At 38.7% G+C, this 18,064-nt stretch overlaps 1 protein-coding gene across 3 annotated transcripts in view; it reads right to left on the bottom strand.

Moving 5' to 3' along the window:
• The window catches only part of NKAIN2 (sodium/potassium transporting ATPase interacting 2), a 992,770-nt gene extending 974,930 nt beyond the window's left edge, over positions 1 to 17,840 (bottom strand). For 2 of the 3 annotated variants that reach the window (XR_006299049.1, XM_043592241.1), the window contains exon 1: positions 17,458 to 17,840. Coding sequence is in view for 2 of the 3 variants with exons in the window: in XM_043592241.1 (XP_043448176.1) it covers positions 17,458 to 17,511 (54 nt within the window). In the remaining variant the exon portion in view is untranslated. The remainder of the gene's footprint in view (positions 1 to 17,457) is intronic. The other variant, XM_043592240.1, reaches the window with a different exon arrangement.
• Positions 17,841 to 18,064: the final 224 nt, after the last annotated feature.

Raw genomic sequence — 18,064 nt, 5'->3', positions numbered from 1 at the left:
TGAGCAGTGTTGTTGGTGTAAACCATCAGCTGTTTTTTTTTTCTTTTTCTTTTTTTTTTTTTAGCTGCTTTCTTTTTGAGGCCAAATAATTGTGAAACAGCTAGAATGTTTTTCCCTCTATGGTTTGTGATATATTCATTCTAAATGCATCTTGAGTGAAATCTAAAGGAGCGTTTTTAATTTAACGTGTATTATTTAAAAGTCTCTTAGAGAGGAGTAGGTATAATATTTTAACTTTTAAATATTGTTAGGTAACATCTCCCTATAGGCTTTAAACAAAACATTTTTGTTTTGTTAAGGCGATATTGCCTAATAACAAAGGGTTGGTAACAATATCTCAATTAATTTCAAAGCAAGTATCAATTTTTTTTAATTCAATTCAGCTACAAGATATATAAATATACCTCTCCTCAACCTGTGATCCATACTCAAGCTCTACAGGAAGGCTGCCACGGAGAGATTCTGGTTTGGCATGGCCACCTCAATGCTGGCATGATTTACTCAGCTGTCAAGCATCTGGATGGTCAACATGGAAAGACAGAGGGAATATCCATGTCCCACAACATGTAAACGGGAAATGTTCTACAAACATGTGTCTAGAGAACGGATCAAGACAAGAATACAGGCAGCTTATTTTTTTAAATTTCAATAAAAATTATAAGTTCTCTCTTACCCTTTTTGTTTCAACATGAAGAGATAAGCTCTTTATTTAAAAATATTCTTTGTATAATACATTTACTAGTACCTGCAGAGAAATACTGAGTTGATTTCAGCTACTTAAGTGGGAAAATGAGAAACTGTGACCACTCAACTGCCAGATATCCACTGGCACACGTATGTTTTACATTGGCCACATCCTTTTTGTCCTTCTTTTAATACCTTCTGCTTAGTCCAGTGGGTTGCCCATAATAGCTGTTCAATAAAATGTTTTGAGGTCTTTTTTTTTCTTCCCAATTTTAGATACAGCCCTACTGTCAGCATGGTGAGCAAATAAAGACAGTGATGAGAAATCAACCCCAGGACTAAATTCAGGACTGAAATGTGGCATCTCAGCTACAGAACTTTACCTTTAGAAAACACACAGAATCTTTTATCCACTTTTTTTTTCCCTGAGAAAAGATGCACTTAAGTGTCACGTAATCATCTACAATCTTATCAGACTATTCCTTCTCTTTCTGCTATTTTGACTAAGTACTATTTGAGCTGAAAAAATAAGGCATAACATCAATGAGCAAACTGTTTCATTTAAATCAGTAATGTTGGTCATGCCTTCCAGCTTTCCAGTGTGCACTCGTATTCTAGTCCAAGAGTTAATTTGGGGGCTGGCCCAGATTTCTCCATTTAAAAGCTAACTCACTGGTGTCCCTTTAATGTCTCTACTGGAAGTACACCCTAAATAACTACCCCGCTGGTATGGCACATCTCTGAAGGCATGTCCAGAACCCAGCTTTCCATCACATTGCTTTAATTGAGTGCTGTTCTTCTTTGTTTCCACTTTTCTTTAAATTAGCAAGTAAGGCTGGGAATCCTCCAGACTCAGTTCAGACTGTATTTTCTAATTAGATGATTGGAAAACTTTAATTAATAAGATGACCCCGGCATAAAAATTAGGTCATACTGTTAAGCACTTATAGCTTACAAATTTTAGCAAGCACTGACTTTTGCAAGTCAGCCAACTTTGTTAGTTCTCAACAATCCTTTAATTAGGCTAGACAGGAAGTAGCATGCACTAATGTGTGTCCTGGCTAAATTCCAGTGGGGATGATTGCAATCTGGCCTACCTAAACTTCCACCAGTTCCATCTGAATACAGTAGTCTTCACCATTCTGCCTCTATTTCATTCTGCATTGATGCTTTATGCAGGTTCCTGCTCTTCACCCTAAGCACTGAGGATATCCAGTTAACAGGACCTGCTGAAAACCGACCACATCCAGAACAATGTGCTAAGGAAAGCAGAGTGTATTCCAAGAAATCCCACTTCCCTTTTCTTACATGTATCCACACACCTGAGTCAATTCTTCTGAACAGCATCATTTTTATTCTTTTCCTTGTTCCCATTGTATACCCGCTGCATCCACTGCATGCGCGCGCGCGCACACACACACACAGACACCTTCCACACAACTAAACTTTCAGAGGACCTACGTACATCTTTAGAAGATTGCACACAACTGCAATTATCATATGCATCTGGTGCTAAGTTTATTGAGGTATTCGTGTTAGTTTTTTTTCTTCCCTCTATTACTGTTATTTTGCCTGTACTGTATTAAGAAAACTGCATGAGGTGATATATTAATTTATCTCTATACAAATGTGAAGATGGAAAAGTACTTTCTAGCCTGGATCTCCCAGAAAGAGACAATTTTTAAATGAAAGATTTAATCATAAAATCTTCAAGCTAAAAGGACCTTCAAGAAGTCATGTAATTTACTCTCCTAGCCCTAGGCATACAAATCAGAGTCCACCAAAAGACTGTGTTACCAAAAGAAATCAAGTTGGGCCAAGAGAAATTATACAGTATAAGATAGGATAATTTAAAAGATTAATCTCTGCTGTCTTGCCATAGTTCTTTAGCAATAACTGGGCCTTCTGGTGAATCAGGGTATCAAATATTAAAACGCTGTTGAATATTCTGGGTTTGGGGGATCACCTAAGGAATATTAATAGCTTAAGCATTTTTTAATTTAAGTTTGTGAAAGGCAGTGGTTACAATTTGTGTGTGTGTGTGTGTGTGTGTCTGTGCATTTCCATAATACTAAGGAAAAGTTTCCAAATTTCTTTAGAGCCTTAAAAAAGGTTTACTTTTTAACTTGCAGTCATATTAACTCTTATCCAAATCTTTTATTAAATTAAAAACTCATACTCTGATCTAAAATTTCGTATCTTGCTCTTCATATGAACAGTTACATGTCTATCTCATAATCAAAATGTATTCTTCACATGAAATCTTTCTTAATTAAGCCATTTCATGAAGATACATATAGTATGTGCACATTTCAGCAACTATCGGAGTTGAGAGAACAAATTAGAAGTGTCAAATATTCATGGACAGTCTTCACTGGCACCAAAGGAAAGATCATAACATTTACCAGGTTTTAGATAACATCCACCTGGTGCAAACTAAAAGGAGCAAAACAGCCAAGAATGCAAAGGCTTGGCTGAGCACATAATTGGCCCTAAAAAGTAGCTTTCAAATGAATCTAGATTCAGCAGTGCCTCTCCAGTAGATATTCCCACAAATGCTTACTGGATGTCTCAAGGTACCTTCCTAATTCCTAATGTATGTGTCCCGGTCCCTAACATACATCTCAACCTATCTCCCAATCTCCTTTTCCTTTCCTCCTACTTTCCCCCACACCTCCATAGCTGCTAACCCACCGGCCTGCTCTCTTCATTTACTACCTGCTTCAAAACACAATAAAAATCAACTAGAAAGTTTTCAAAATGTCTACATGACTAGACTACTTCCCTAAAAACTTTATTTCCAAATATCAAGGGGCTGAGGGAAGGAAAGGTGGTATTGACTTTTTATAGAGCTCCCAATGATTGTCACAATCAAGCCACAGTGCATAGGGCTTGACTGTCACAGGTGCACAATGGCTGGGCTCAAAGCTACTCTTCCCTCATGATCGCCTCCACTGTTCTCCAGACAACTCCAAATTTAGTATGAAGAAAACCTGCTGTTACTGCTAAGTGCTCTTTCTAGGGCTTTGCTCTAGCTCAGTGCATCTCAGCAAGAGGGCTATTTTGTAATTTGGCAATGTCTAAAGACATTGTTGGTTGTTACAACCAGGAGTATGCTGCTGGCATCTAGAGACCAGTGATGCTGCTAAACATCCTGTGATGCACAGAACTGCACCATGCAACAAAAAATGATCCAGTTCAGAATGCCAACACTGCAGAAGCTGAGAAACCACCTTACCTGAAACCTACCTTTCCCTTCCTTCATCACTCCACTCAACATACTTGTTAAACATTTCAATTCTTCTAGTTCATCCTCCTGAATCCCACTAACCACCCTTCTTTTCCAGCTCCAATTGCCAGCTCACACCAAACTCTCCCCAAATTCTCACAATTACCTATAATCCCTACAATGCTCTTCTTCTTTCTGGCTGTGTTCCTCTTCATCCCTTATTTCTGATCACCTTTAATAAAGCCAAAATATACAGTGAGGATTCTTCTAACAGCTGGTCCTCATGGACTGTCATCCTTCTCACCACTGAACCTTCCACCCAATTCACCAGCCAATCAAGGGCCTCTGCATCCCCCCCAGGCAATGCTCCTGTCCAAGACCTAAACCCCTATACATATTATCTCACCACAGCCACTAATACAACTACCTTTTCTATTATCTCCCTTCAGCTGAACCCACCTTCTGTTCTCAAACATCTGCAATGGCATTCCAGTAATCTAACCACCCATTCCATTCTGATTCTAACATCCTACTCATGGTCACCCAGTCCTAACTCATATTTCAAGACCCCTTAGAGCCCTCCTATACCCTCAGTTTTGTTCAATCTAAGAACAAGGAAACTTCCATTTTCTGCTTTCCCATTCCAATTCTTAGAAAGATGGGGAATGATGGAAAAGTAGTTAGTTCCCCTGCAAATGCATGCCACCCAGTTTCAATAAGGCCTTTGATGCAATTTAGCCATCATTTAAGTTATCGCTGCTCCGCCCTCACATTCCCCCACAGAGCTTGCTCCAAACCTCAGGCTTTCACTCTCACTTGGTGTTGCTTCTTATCCCGCTATGGGGAACTGTGCCATTCACCTGGAGAATTTACATCTGTACAACTGCGTACCCTACCTATAAAGTTTAAACTCCCTCCAAATGTGCTTAAGTCCATCCACAAACTGCACCCCTGCCCATTTCATTCCCTGCCTCACTTCCCAATTCTCCCCTACTTGCCAGCGAACCTGACTCGTCAATGTCCCGTGCATACACTTTCATTCTCACCTTCTTCCTATCATTTCTTTTCTTTTCTAAGTAAGCTCTACACCCAATATGGGGCTTGAAATCATAACCCTAAAATCAAGAGTCGCTCTACTGACTGAGCCAGCCAGGCACCCCCATCATTTCTTCCTCCTGGGATTCTCTTTTCCCCAGGGTCTAATTATGCCAGCGCTTCAAACCTTGCGTGAACAGCCTATATAGACATAACTGACCACTTGCCCCAAATCTCCATAGTACTTCATTCTTACTTCCTTTACAGGTCTTATCTTCCCATGTTATACTGCAGGTAACTACACATAACATTTAATCTCCTAGACAAAGGCCTGGTTTGTTTCCACTGCCCAGCTCGACTCTGCTTCTTCTACCTTGAATTACACACACACACATATGCACTTACATATGTTATCTTTACAATACATTACAAATAATGCATATTGAACATATATATATATTCAAATATATATTGAATAATATATATTGAGCATATATATAAAATCTCCTAAAATGCTTTACAAAACGCAAAGTAACTGAATTAAATTTGTCAATAAGTATCTTGATAAAATGGTAGACTCCTCCCCCCCCGCCCCCCGCCAAAAAAAAGGAAAGGAAACATTTATCAGCAGTTTCACTTAAGTTTCACGTATCAGGTTGAGAAATCTGTGAATCCCCTCAAGTTGTATAGGCATTTTTCTGGTGAGAAAGCTCATAATTTTTCATTGATTCTCAAAAGAGCCTATCATGCAGGAAAAAAAAAAAAACAACAGTTAAGAAGTACTGCTGTGGAGAGAGATGTGAAATAGAAAGACAGAATTCACTGTATTATTTTCATTCTGATCTGAGAAAATCTTTGGGATATATAATGTTATACCAAATGCAGCAAATAAAGCTAAATAATATGAATTTGAAATATATGAATTCACATTTTTTTAAAAAATGGCCCAGTTTACTACAACATTTATTTTTTCCCCAACACTGATCTTTATAGTAAGCTGAAATACAATCTTACAGTAACCCTAACCCTAATGAACAGAGAACACTAAAGCATTTTTAAGTACTATCACATTAAGCAAGTAGTATGGCTTCATAAATAAATAAATAATAAGGATCAGGTTGCAATTTAAACTAATCTTCAGTTATTACAACCACTAAATATTAGATCAATCCGTGATAGAAACACAGCTTGACATTCCTTTCAGCTAGACCATATCCTAATTGCCAAAAGGACAGAAACATACACTTAATTTACTCAGCACTTGTCATTAGGCTATTCATGTGTGGACATTTCATAAAACCTTCCTCTTGAAGCTGATTTAGTAATTACTTAATTTCCTCCCACTGTTCATTAATTCATTTGTTCATTTTAAAACAATCATAACTGGAACACACCATTGCAGGTTAGGAATCAACTCTAGGTTGGTTCCTAGAATTTCACTGGGTCTTCCTCTGCCAACGCCCCATGGCAGGGCCCTAGACAGAGCTGCTTCTCAGCCTCTGACAGTAATGTACTGCTGCACTCAAACCACATGAGGGAGACTTTCAAGCTCCCAAAGACTTTGTAACAGAAGATATTTTTATGTCACAGATTACTATTCAACCAAAAAGTTGAAATCCCTCCTATATAAACTGAGATCACTGCCTCTGCTCAGTAAGTTTGCTAACACTTGTCCACCTATTCCTATTAAAGTTCAATATGTAACATTCTTATTCACATTATGAAAGATTACATTTAAAAATGGGCCTACACGCAACAACAGAACTATTTTGCGTGTAAAGTCTGCATCAAATTGCTATAGAAATCTCAGAAAAATTCATTGGGGTTTATTTCTCTACTTAAGGGAAAAGCTCGTATTTTAGGCTGCTATGGTACTTAACCCTAGAGTCAAAGTAAGTGCAATAACATAGCAATCATCACTATCTCATTCTTGTGAAAAGAAAGTGGAAACCAACAGGTTTCCCTTAAGAATTAAAGTAAGAGAGGCATATAATTAAAGGTCACTAAACACTGTTATTATAAGATTTTCACGTACTAAATGTAAACTGAACTTATACCATTTGCCTGATTTTTAGGACAGTTTTTTTAACAAAAAATCTATTCCAAGACAGTCTATAAAATAGTAAACTGGGAGAGCAGTGTTCCCTGTATCTAAGAGCTTGTGGAACTTCTCAAGAATGTTGTAGGTAAAACCAGAAATACATTCTTGAGAAAACTCATTAATGAATTTGCAGTCATCTTCACAGACTTCACTAGACTATCCTTTAAAAATGTACACATCATTTTAAGTAAAGTAGTAGTATTTGCCTTTTAACCCTTAGACATTCAGGACCCAGCCACCTCTCCCTAACGTTCCCCTCCTCCCCAACCCTGTCCTTTAGAAGAAAGAAGAAAACTTTCAATACCAAGCCAAATAAAAGCAAAACTTAGGTTTATAAACACTGTTGAACAGTCATAATTTAACTACTATCCTTTGACCAAATAAAATAGAACCACATTTTATGAAAGATGGGCAAAAATGAAACTCCATTAATCCCTACTGATAAGGGTAAGAAATACATAACCCTATACATAGCTCCAATATTTTAGAAAAATCACAAGTTATAGGTTGTCATCAAATTTTTGGGCAAGCTTTTTTTTAAATTTTTATGTATTTAAGTCATCTCTACACACAACGTGGGGTTCAAACTCACAACTCTGAGATCAAGAGTCACATGCTCTCCTCACTGAGCCAGCCAGGCACCCCAAGCAAACATTATTTAAAAAGGAGGAAAAGGGGGGGAAAAGACCCAGAGCTCTTTACATTTGTGTATTATCAAGTCTACAACAGCTTCTAGAGATTTCAAATATGTAGCTCATTCCATCGCTCCCAATAACTGGAGTTAAACACACCCACAGACTCTATCTCATATCTGCACCTCAGAGAAATCAAATGGAGCAAATAGGTAGCATCTAGATACACCATCTACTATAGGTCAACTATCCCCTAATTTACAGATTGAGAAAGTGAAATGAGGATCACTGTGTTCACAGAGATTAATTATGACCTCCAGGAGCAAGCTGCCTTCCACCACCACAGGAGCCATAACAAAGGAAGTGCTCAATGCCAAGGCAGGTCAGCAGAGCCTTTCTCCAGGGGCCAAGATCACAGAAGGCAGCTAGCTACTAGGCTGTAATGTTCTCCTTGGGACATGTAAAAGTTTTCCCCACTTTCCACTTCCTAGTGACATCAGAAACTGTCCTTTATAAAAATAATACTCTAGGGGCAACTGGGTGGCTGTCAGTTGAGCATCCAACTTTGGCTCCGGTCATGATCTCGTGGTTTGTGAGTTCAAGTCTTACATCAAGCTCACCAATGTCAGCACAGAACCTGCTTCAGATCCTCTGTTCCTCTCTCTCTCTCTCTCTCTCTCTCTCTCTCTGCCCCTTCTGCACTTGTGCTCTCTCAAAAATAAATGATTTTTAAAAATAATAAAAATAATACTCTAGTAGATCTCCCTTGAATATCTCCTATGGCTAGAAGCTCCTATAGAATAGGCTCATATGAATTCCCTACCCCTGAACATTCCAGACGTAATATTGACCCATCTATCATTCGACACATGGCTGTCAGTTAAAACAGCCTCCTTTGAAACCCCTCCTTATTCTGTTGTGTCATTAGCATCATACAGATGCATACAAAGACTTCTGTTAACAGAAGAGATTTGATTCCTCTATTCCAGTCTAAGACCCATTTGTTTTCAAAGAACACAACATTGTTGAGGCTTTTAAATGTGTTACTGTTTTAGTGTGTGTGCATTGATTAGAAAACAAAAGTCAGTTGGAGAACCCCTTACCACCAGCCCTGCAAAGACAGACATTTAGGGTCCCATGCTGGAAGAGCAGGCATGGGTCAGAAGTAGGCTGCTGGCACCGCTCCTCACCTGCAACTTTTATAACAAAGTGCTTCAGCAGATGCCCTCCCCCAGGGGTCCTCAAGTTCCAAATATCCTTGGAAACCCACTGCAACATGTTGCCTTCTTTGTACCATTACCAGTCAGACCTGAGTTTCAAGGTTAAGATTTGTGATTTTAGTGGCTGAAACATAATTCAAGAAACTCGAGTAAATACAGGAAAAATAATAGCCAAGTATATGAAAACAAGATCCCCTTCAGTTATTTTAATTATGTGATAATAGTGTTGGATATTCTTAAACATCTCTATATATTACTATTTTGTTAAATACTTGCTAAGTAGGTTAAGAGTTTCCGTACTGAATTTTTAGCCTTTAAATATTGTTTAGGTAATAATTTAATATTATTAACTTTTAGGGTGCATCATTAGCCTGGAGTAATATTTCACTTAAAAGTGTTTCTGAAAATGCTAGTTCCATGGAAGATTAATAGGGGATAGAAGGAAAAGAGGTCCTTGGTTCACTGCAAGCACTTTATAAGTATTGTGGGGTTAAATTGTGGAATTAAGCAGGAGTTTCTCTCGTGTAGGACTTCTAGGAGCTTCGAAGATGTGCTGTGACCCTTGGGGGTAGGAGAGAGGATAAAGCCTGCAGATCCCACAACTTACTTAACCTCAGAGCTCATGTGCAATAGAGCATTTTGCAGAACTTGTGCCCATGGAACACAATTCTAGAAACGCCAGCCTGAGGAAGGACCATGCTGATTGGTTTGTAAGTTTAAATTTAATTCTTAATGAACACTTCAAGAAGGTATATCAGACACATATGCATTTCAAATAATCTGAACCTAGTGTTATAATCCTTATTTACATTTCCCCTCAAATGATAAGAAAGAAAGAAATGTTTCTACAAGAAATCAGATGTTACAACTAAGGCCACTGGCCAAATGATATATAAACAGCCCATAACTACTCCTACTGCCACTGGGGAACAGTTCTGGAAGATTCAACTGTTAATAATTACAAAGATTTTCTAGATATCAGAAGTTTAGGATGCTCCTCTCACATGTGTGAAGCTCTTTCACGTGTAAACTTTGAGCATTCCCCACCCCTTCTAGCACCACCCCCCCCCCCCCCCCACTGCACATGCTCCTTAAGCAGGAATGATTTGCCTCATTCTTCAAAGGAGGAAATGACAGTTATTTGGTTGTTCAGTACAGAAGGCGGTCTAGGTGTTGAAAACTCTGCCCCCTCACTGAATCCAGTGCTTTCCCAGCACACCCACTCCCTCTCCCTCTCTCTCTCTCTCTCTCTCTCTCTCTCTCTCTCTCTCCCCCAAGGTTGTGCTTGGTCACAGTGAGAAGCTATACCAGAAATTCAGACTGAGGGGCTAGGTTAGCAGAGAGAGGCCACTGAAGGAACCAAATCTGCTCCAGCGTGACAGGCATGCAGCGTATAGGCTAGAGGCACTGAATCCCTTTCAGATTTTTCGTGATCTCTATTCACTACAAAGACACAAATGCTGCGAAGAGATCTTCCATTTATTTCCCTTATTTAAACTTCTGAATAGGACCAAGCTAGACGTCAGAAATAGACACACTTGGTCCTGAAGAATTTTTTGTTCACGTAATAACAGGCCAAAGGAAGAATGAGCTAATTATCTAGTTGGGTTGAAAATTTTCAGAAACAGGTTCGTGTATTCACGTAACACCCTAAGTGAAGACCTGTGTTTTATGTCAGTAGTTCTCCAAGTTTGGTCCCTCAGAGCAGTGGGGGACACAGCAGTGACAGCAGTGTCACTGTCACCTGGGAACTCCTCAGAAATGGAAATTCCAGGTCTAGGACCTCCCAAAGACCTATTGAACCAGAAGTCCTGGGGTGGGCCCCATTGATTGGGAAAAAAACCCTGCAGGTGATTCTGATGCACCATCAAGACAGACAAGGGCTCTTATCTCAAACAACCTATTACTCCAGGTTATTTCCCACAACAATTAATTGTAACTATATTCTCACCAATCAGTAGTCTGGATGCATTTAGGATGTGGGACATGTTTTAAAAAACAGCAACAACAACAGGTACATAACATTACTCTGCATTAGCAATTCATCAGAAATCGGTTTCAAAAGGAACAAGAATTTCCCATAGAATCTTTTTTTAAACATTCACATCAAAGTTTCCAGCTCATACTTTGTGCTTATTTCTCAATAATTGGCCTGAAATACACAGTAGCTGTAACTCTCCCCCCCCCCCAACCCCCTGCCCCTTGAAAAATGACAGAAACACAACCTCATCATGAGGGCTCACTTTTCTAGGGCAGAACTATAAGTATGTCTTGCACTGTTTGGGCACACTTGAAATCTAGTGTGAACAGCAAGCAAAGCTAACTGTGAGGGGCTGGTGCCTCCTTTTATTCCCTACTCCAGGCACCAGCAACTCCTAGTTGTGAAACCCCAAGTCCACCTGGGCCTGTCAGGCCTGGACAGAGCCTGGTACCAACAGCCCTCCAGGAGCCTGCTTAGGCTTCTGTTGATTACTGGCTCAACAGGAATTAGTAGGTAGATGCTGCCTTTGTTAGTAAAAGAAATGGAAGCTAGGAGAGCTGTATCCTTTCATGTTACCTGGAAGGTAGAAGGGATTTCCTGAAGCTCAGTCTGGCTTTAGGTGGGACAGACCTGGGTTTGAGCACAAACTCTATCACTTACTAAGAGAGTGAGTTAAGAAAAGTCACTTAAAACTTCCTGAATCTCCATTTTCTCCCTTGTAAAGTGAGGATATTAGTGTCTATTACCTATGCTGTAGAATTATTGGAAAGGAATCAGTGGGGGGAAACAAAAAAAAAACAACAACACTCATTTAGCATTTAGCCCAAAACAAGCTTCGAATACATGCTAACAGTTTTCATTATTGTTTAAGTATTTTACAAAGATAGATTTTTAAAGCATAACACAAAGCACAAACTTTTTTTTCAAAGTACACAAAAAAGTCAGTTTGTCCTAACTTTTCAAAAAGAGTTTCTACAAAGATCAAAGTTAGCATGTGGTCCATAATTAACTTAAAAGGTGAAAATTATTAGCATAAGTCACTTTATTCCATCCCAGGTTGAATGAAAAAAAAAAAGTCTACAGCTTCCACCAGACTTAATGTCACCAATGTTTCTATTTGTTAGACCCAGTGCCTGGGTTAGAGTTTAAGCAAAAATGAAAAACACTGCTTTCAGGAAGATGAAGCAAGTAACTCCTTTAAATAGTGATGAACTTTCCAATCTAAATATACCTGAAATAGTTTTTAAAAATCCAGTTTAAAATTACATTGCTACCTTAACCCAGAGAAAGAAAACAATATAATTTTATCTTATTTCTTCATAGTTTTTAAATATCCTTCAATTTCTTGGAATTGTTAGGAACAAAAGTTTCACACACTTAGTTCCATTCTATATGTAGAAATTAAGTGTTAATATAACATTTGTTTCTACTGTTGTCACAGGGGAAAGGGAACCTTAGATACACTGTATCTTGATGGACTATGTATTTCATTATATTGAAAAGAAACAATAACCCAGTTCTCTGGGAGGAGAGGGCGCCAAAATTGGAAGAGTTCATAGATGAAAAAATAGAACAGAAATACTTCTTGTGTATGTATTTGATGTATGACATTTGAGTGTTATAAGTCCTGGAAATAGAAAATTTTCCATTATTAGCAATATTAGTTTCAAAAACTATTTTTGGAAAAATTACACTGAGCTGCTTGAAATTCTACCAAATAACACAACTGAAGTATATCCTTTGAAATTTTGGCCATTAGGAGAATATATACAAATACTGAATGCAACTGAGGTCATAATTCTAATATTTTTATTTCCAGTATAAATCTAGAAGGGTTAAAATGTGTTTCTGTCTCGGATTTCATTTTTGTTAAGCACACACATGCACAAAAAGGAAACAGAACAAGAAATAAAGACCTCCTATTTCAAGGAGTCCCTGGCTGCCATTCCAAAATTCTTCATTGGGCAAGTAGAGAATCTGCCCCCCAAATAGAGCAGGATCAGAGGGAAAAGGAGGTAGCAATGCCTATTCACATTTCTGGGCCACTGCCCACTTATGGGCTTCATGCCAGGGATGACTCTGGCATTCTGCACAGGGGATGCTGCCCATCCAAGCCTTTATTTGAGAAAGCAGGGGAACAGCTCTGTACAGATTGGCTCTTTGAAACTTTGGGTATATGAAAAAAAGGAACTGCCACTTGGTCTGTGAACCAAGAAAGAGAGCTGGACACTGGAAGGAGTGTCTATATCTTTCTTGGTAAACATTAGAGTAGAGTAGTACTGAATCAGAATGAAAGAACAGATCTAAAAAAAATACACACACATACATACAAGACAATGCTGGGATGCAAAAGTAGAAAACATATGGAAAGAAGAAAGTTATTTTATAACTTAGCAAATTCTTAGCATATTTTTACATCATAAGTTTCTGAAGCATTATATGGAAATCGTTAGTCCACAAGATTTAATGTTCACAAGATTTTATTAGCAATGGCATATGTAGATTCATAAATCTAAAATTTTAAATTATCTCACTAAGGAAGGTTTGCGGCAGGTACAGTTCTACATTTCTGAGGAATTTCCAAACATGTCAAAAGTATCCGAGGTAAATCCTAAGATTCTACCAGCAATTTTCAAGTCACTTCACATCATGCTTTGTTTTTTAAAAAGTAACGAAGGTCCATGTAACTATGAACACAGCACAAAGTCAGAAGTGACACCACCAAAGTATTCCATAATTATAATAAGATTGTTTTTATTTAGTCCATTTATGCATTCAGGGCATTCTTTTCTGATAAATGTGTACTTCTAAAAATGCTTAGTAACTGCTCAGTATCAAGTAACTGTTCGGTAAAACTAAAGATCATTCTTAAGTTTCAAATGTGCTTCTTCACACAGCTGCACCTAAGTATACTAACACAATTCTTAGGTGCACCTGCTCCAAGTTAGCAATATTTCATAAAGCACATGGCAAGAATGGCACCTTCAAGTGTTAATCTGCTAAACATAAATGTGTACTTTTAGTAGTTTATGGCACATACACTTTGTGCCATAGAGGAATCTGGTGTACAAAAATGTGGACAATTTTTAATTTTCTTCCCTGAAAACAAAGCCGTCTTTCGAAACTAAAATAAGTTATGTTCTTCGATATTATAACAACTAAGTGGTCTTCACTGAGAATTATCTGAGTAATTTTTGCAACATTTAGATAAAGTACTCTTTGATTCAGCCAAACACTTAAGAACAAAAAGAAAGAAAAAAAAAAAAACAGCTGAAACTTTTTCACCAGCTGCTGAGTTGTAAATAAGAAGTTTGACTGTTCTTGTCCTGTGCCACTATATCCAACACAGCAAATGCAGTGATGAGTTTTGTTACTATCTGAAATCTTCAGTTTCTGAGCATTAAGGACAGCAATGATAAAAAGAAAATTACCTTCTTGAGATTAAGAGCTTAAACTTTGAACTGTACACATGAACAAATCTGTTTCCAGAAATCACCCCCTTTTTCATACCAATCACCCTAAAATCTGAAGTTGGAACTACCATACATCTCAAAGATTTTAATTTATGATACATAGAGGCAGATATTTTTTCATAAAATGGAAGTTTTGTATTGAATCTCTGTGGCATGAAATTCTAAATTCTTGTCTTATAAACTGATTTCCTGACTTTTAAAAGAACATATGTTTATCCACACTTGTAGTCTGACAAATATTAAACTAAATGCACATTTACTATAATTAAAAGCTAAGATAGAATCCTGATAGAGAAATTTCTCTGGAGAGTTTGTCTCTGCCCATCACTTGTTCAAAGATCAAACACTGTGTCTGCTCTGATAATAACCTGATGAATGAGCTTCCCACCTCCACCATACCTACGAGCTACCTCATCCTCTACAAAGGTCAGTTGCAAGTTGATATAGATATAAATATTTCTTTAAGTCTATTTAAAATAGAGATACCCCACTTACAGAATTGGAAATAAATGTTTCCAGAAACTTAAAGTTACTTAACAAGGAAATTTAATAAAGTTTCTGTCCTAGACTATTTCTGGCTTTCATTAATTTTAATGTATCTAAGATTTATCTGTATAACTACCAAAAAACATGTCCAAATGTTACCAGGATGCACACTAAACACTTCGGAAGTAAACAAAACTAGGTGAACTTTTGTTATCAATCAATGGTACTGAGTCATAACTGACTCCCGAAACCTGGCTACTTATAAAACCACTTCTACTCATAATAACTCAAACATAATACAAAAAGTTTTTAAAGGTCTATCAAGAGCAAAGGAAAACACATCTACCCACCTATAGCGTGTGTGTGCTTTGCAATTATTAATTTGCAAAGAAATTATTTTATTTAAAATTAAATACCGTATTTCTACAAAGCAACAACCACCAGGAATCTCTGAGGTCTTTTAAATGTGATCATTTCACCTTATCAAAGCAATGAATGTTCTTCGTCCTTTGTTTTTTGTTCTGCATCTGCATTAACATGGCTGCTAATTATATTAGCCTGGTGGCACTTAAAGTCTGAATGGGAAAAATCACATGATTCTTACAAAGCATCCTTAAGATTCAAATGTATACCTGCTTAGACTGAACACCCTTATATTACAACTGCCTCTATTTTGTTACAAAACTTAGCTTTGATTCAGAATTTGTTTCATAAGTGATGTAGCACTTCTCCAATTCACCATCACATATTTGCACGCACATAAATAAACACACACACACACACACACACACACACAGGAATCTTTAGCCTTATTGTGCCATTTTGTACCTTTAGGTTTCTTTTTCGTGTATCTATGTGTTTCTAAAATTGTTAAGTTCTTGAGAAGTTTGTATTCATCCCACAACATGTCACATGGATCTAATGCCTACAATTGCCATAATAAAGCCCTACTATGCTACACAATTAAAAATTAAATCACGTTTAATTTTTTTAAATTGAAAAGAGCAAAAGAATACTCTTACCCACCCACTCGTTCTCACAGTTTTATGTTTTTACACAGTGAATCAGCAAATGTATTCTTTTCTGAATCATATATGAACACAGGAATGTTTTGATAACGTTTATACAATTTGGCATAGTTGGCCTAACCAGTGGTTTAACAAAGTAAACTCATTGTTCTGATTAGCTTTATCATTAAGAGTAAAAATCCTTCATTGCAAAACTTAAATCAATATATAGAAAAGAGAAATAAACCGGTTTACACATCACTGAAAAAATATTATATTCTTAAAATTGTATTTATAGTTCCACCTTCTTTTTCTTAAAACCAAGTCCTTAAGAAATTCATAGATCAAAATACATATCTTGAGATAACTTTACTGGGGAAGGAAAACACCCCAAGACAATACGCAACAAAAAGCACTCCTTCAGCTAAATAGTAAACACAACAACAACAACAACAACAACAACAACAAAACAAACACTCTTGGGCTTCAAGACAACTGATAAACAATGAAGACCAATTAAGGAATTCTTCTATCAGTTTCAATAGGAAATCCTTGCTCTTTTGAACACTTTACTGATTGGGCTCTCAGAAATCTCCTTCAATCTTGTAGTCCTTTCAGCCTTTATGAAACAATTGTTGGAAATGTGGGTGGCTATTCAGATTAATTTATACTTTCCAAGGAAAGCTGTTTGATAGCAGGAGTGAGCAAGTACTCCCACTTCAAATTAACCACTTACAGTAGTAGATTTTTCACCTCTAAACTATCCTCAGCCCCTCCTTCGACTGCCCTTAGAGAATTTAAATTCATAGACTTGATGTTTTCCATTACTGGCTTCTTGCCTCTTTGCAAACATACAACATTCTTCAAAAAGCATATATAATTCTCCATCCTATAGGATCAGACAATATCTCTATTTCAGGAGCAATTACATACATAATGTGAGATTGAATAATTTTCCTTAGAATTGCTTTTAATAATTGCGATTTAAAGACTACTGGTTCAGTTTATGGCAGTGGTGTTACTGAGTTCATTTAAGTATTTCTCTTCAATCTACATACTTTTAGAACTCAATGTGGCTTCTAGATCAGACTGGTGTAAGGATACCATCTGCCCTACATAGTGGTCTGTTAGAGCATTATACTTACAAGACAATATATTCCTTGAAAAATAACACACGTCAGTGAAGAAACAAAGATACTGCAAAAAAAAATTAGTATATAGAAGAAAAGTCGAAAATTCCATATCTCTCTGTTTTAACACCTGTATAGTAAATTATATGTGACAACCACGTTGTTACAGTAACAGGAATGCAAAGCATAAAGGAACAAGAGATACATCTTGCTTTGCTTAAAGAAATTAAAGACAAGTTTAACCCGCACCTACCAAACTGTCTTCAGAGGGACAGAAATAGGTGAGGGTGGAAAGGCTCACCTCCCCTGTACCCCACAGTGCCTCTCCCTGAAATCATTTTAAACATAGGCAATCTATCTGTCACCTTCTCTCTTTTATCTTTCCTTCCATTCTAATCAATGGCAGACCCATTACCGCACTCCCCAGCCCAGTATCTCAAAGGCGCATTACAGAATAAGAGGACCCAAGTGTCACTTACCAGTTGCATGCCACAGATAAAGATAAGCGTGCACCTGCCACTGCAATAACCCATGGTTTCCGAGACCCCTGCCACAGCCAGACTGTCCCACGTCGGCCACCGTCGAGCCCCCACTTTATCCAATCAGATCGCGGGGAAGGACAGGCAAACCTGCCGAGGGCTCGGGGGCTCCGGGCTGCTGCTGCCAGTGTCCTGGGAAGTGACAGGCATTAGGACCTGCTGGCGCGGCGGCGGCGGCAGCAGCTCCAGCCGCGCCCGCCAAACATACCTTCACTCGCTCGGTGCACACGCCGCGCCGCGGGCAGCGCCGCCCGCGGAGACGCGCCCGGGGCCCGCAGGGGCAGCAGCGGCAGCCTCGCAGCGCCGCCGCGCCGTCAGGCATCTGGCCGCGAAGTTTCGCCCCCGCCGCTCCTCGCGCCGGCTCGCCCCACGCCCCCCAGCGCGGCCGCCGCCCGACGCGCGCTCGCCCTGCGCTCTCCGCGCGCCGGCTTCGGGGGCGGCAGAAGCGCGCGCGGGGCGCTGCCCGCCTCTCTGCGCCGCCCGCGGCTCCTCTGCGCCCGGCGCTGCGGGGCCAAGCGGGCGGGGGCGGGGCGCGGGCCGGGCGGGG

Source organism: Prionailurus bengalensis, chromosome B2 (genome assembly GCF_016509475.1).
Source record: "Prionailurus bengalensis isolate Pbe53 chromosome B2, Fcat_Pben_1.1_paternal_pri, whole genome shotgun sequence".
Lineage (NCBI taxonomy): Eukaryota > Metazoa > Chordata > Mammalia > Carnivora > Felidae > Prionailurus > Prionailurus bengalensis.
The sequence above is the reverse complement of the archived record's forward strand: the minus strand, read 5'-3'. Positions and strand labels throughout refer to the sequence as shown.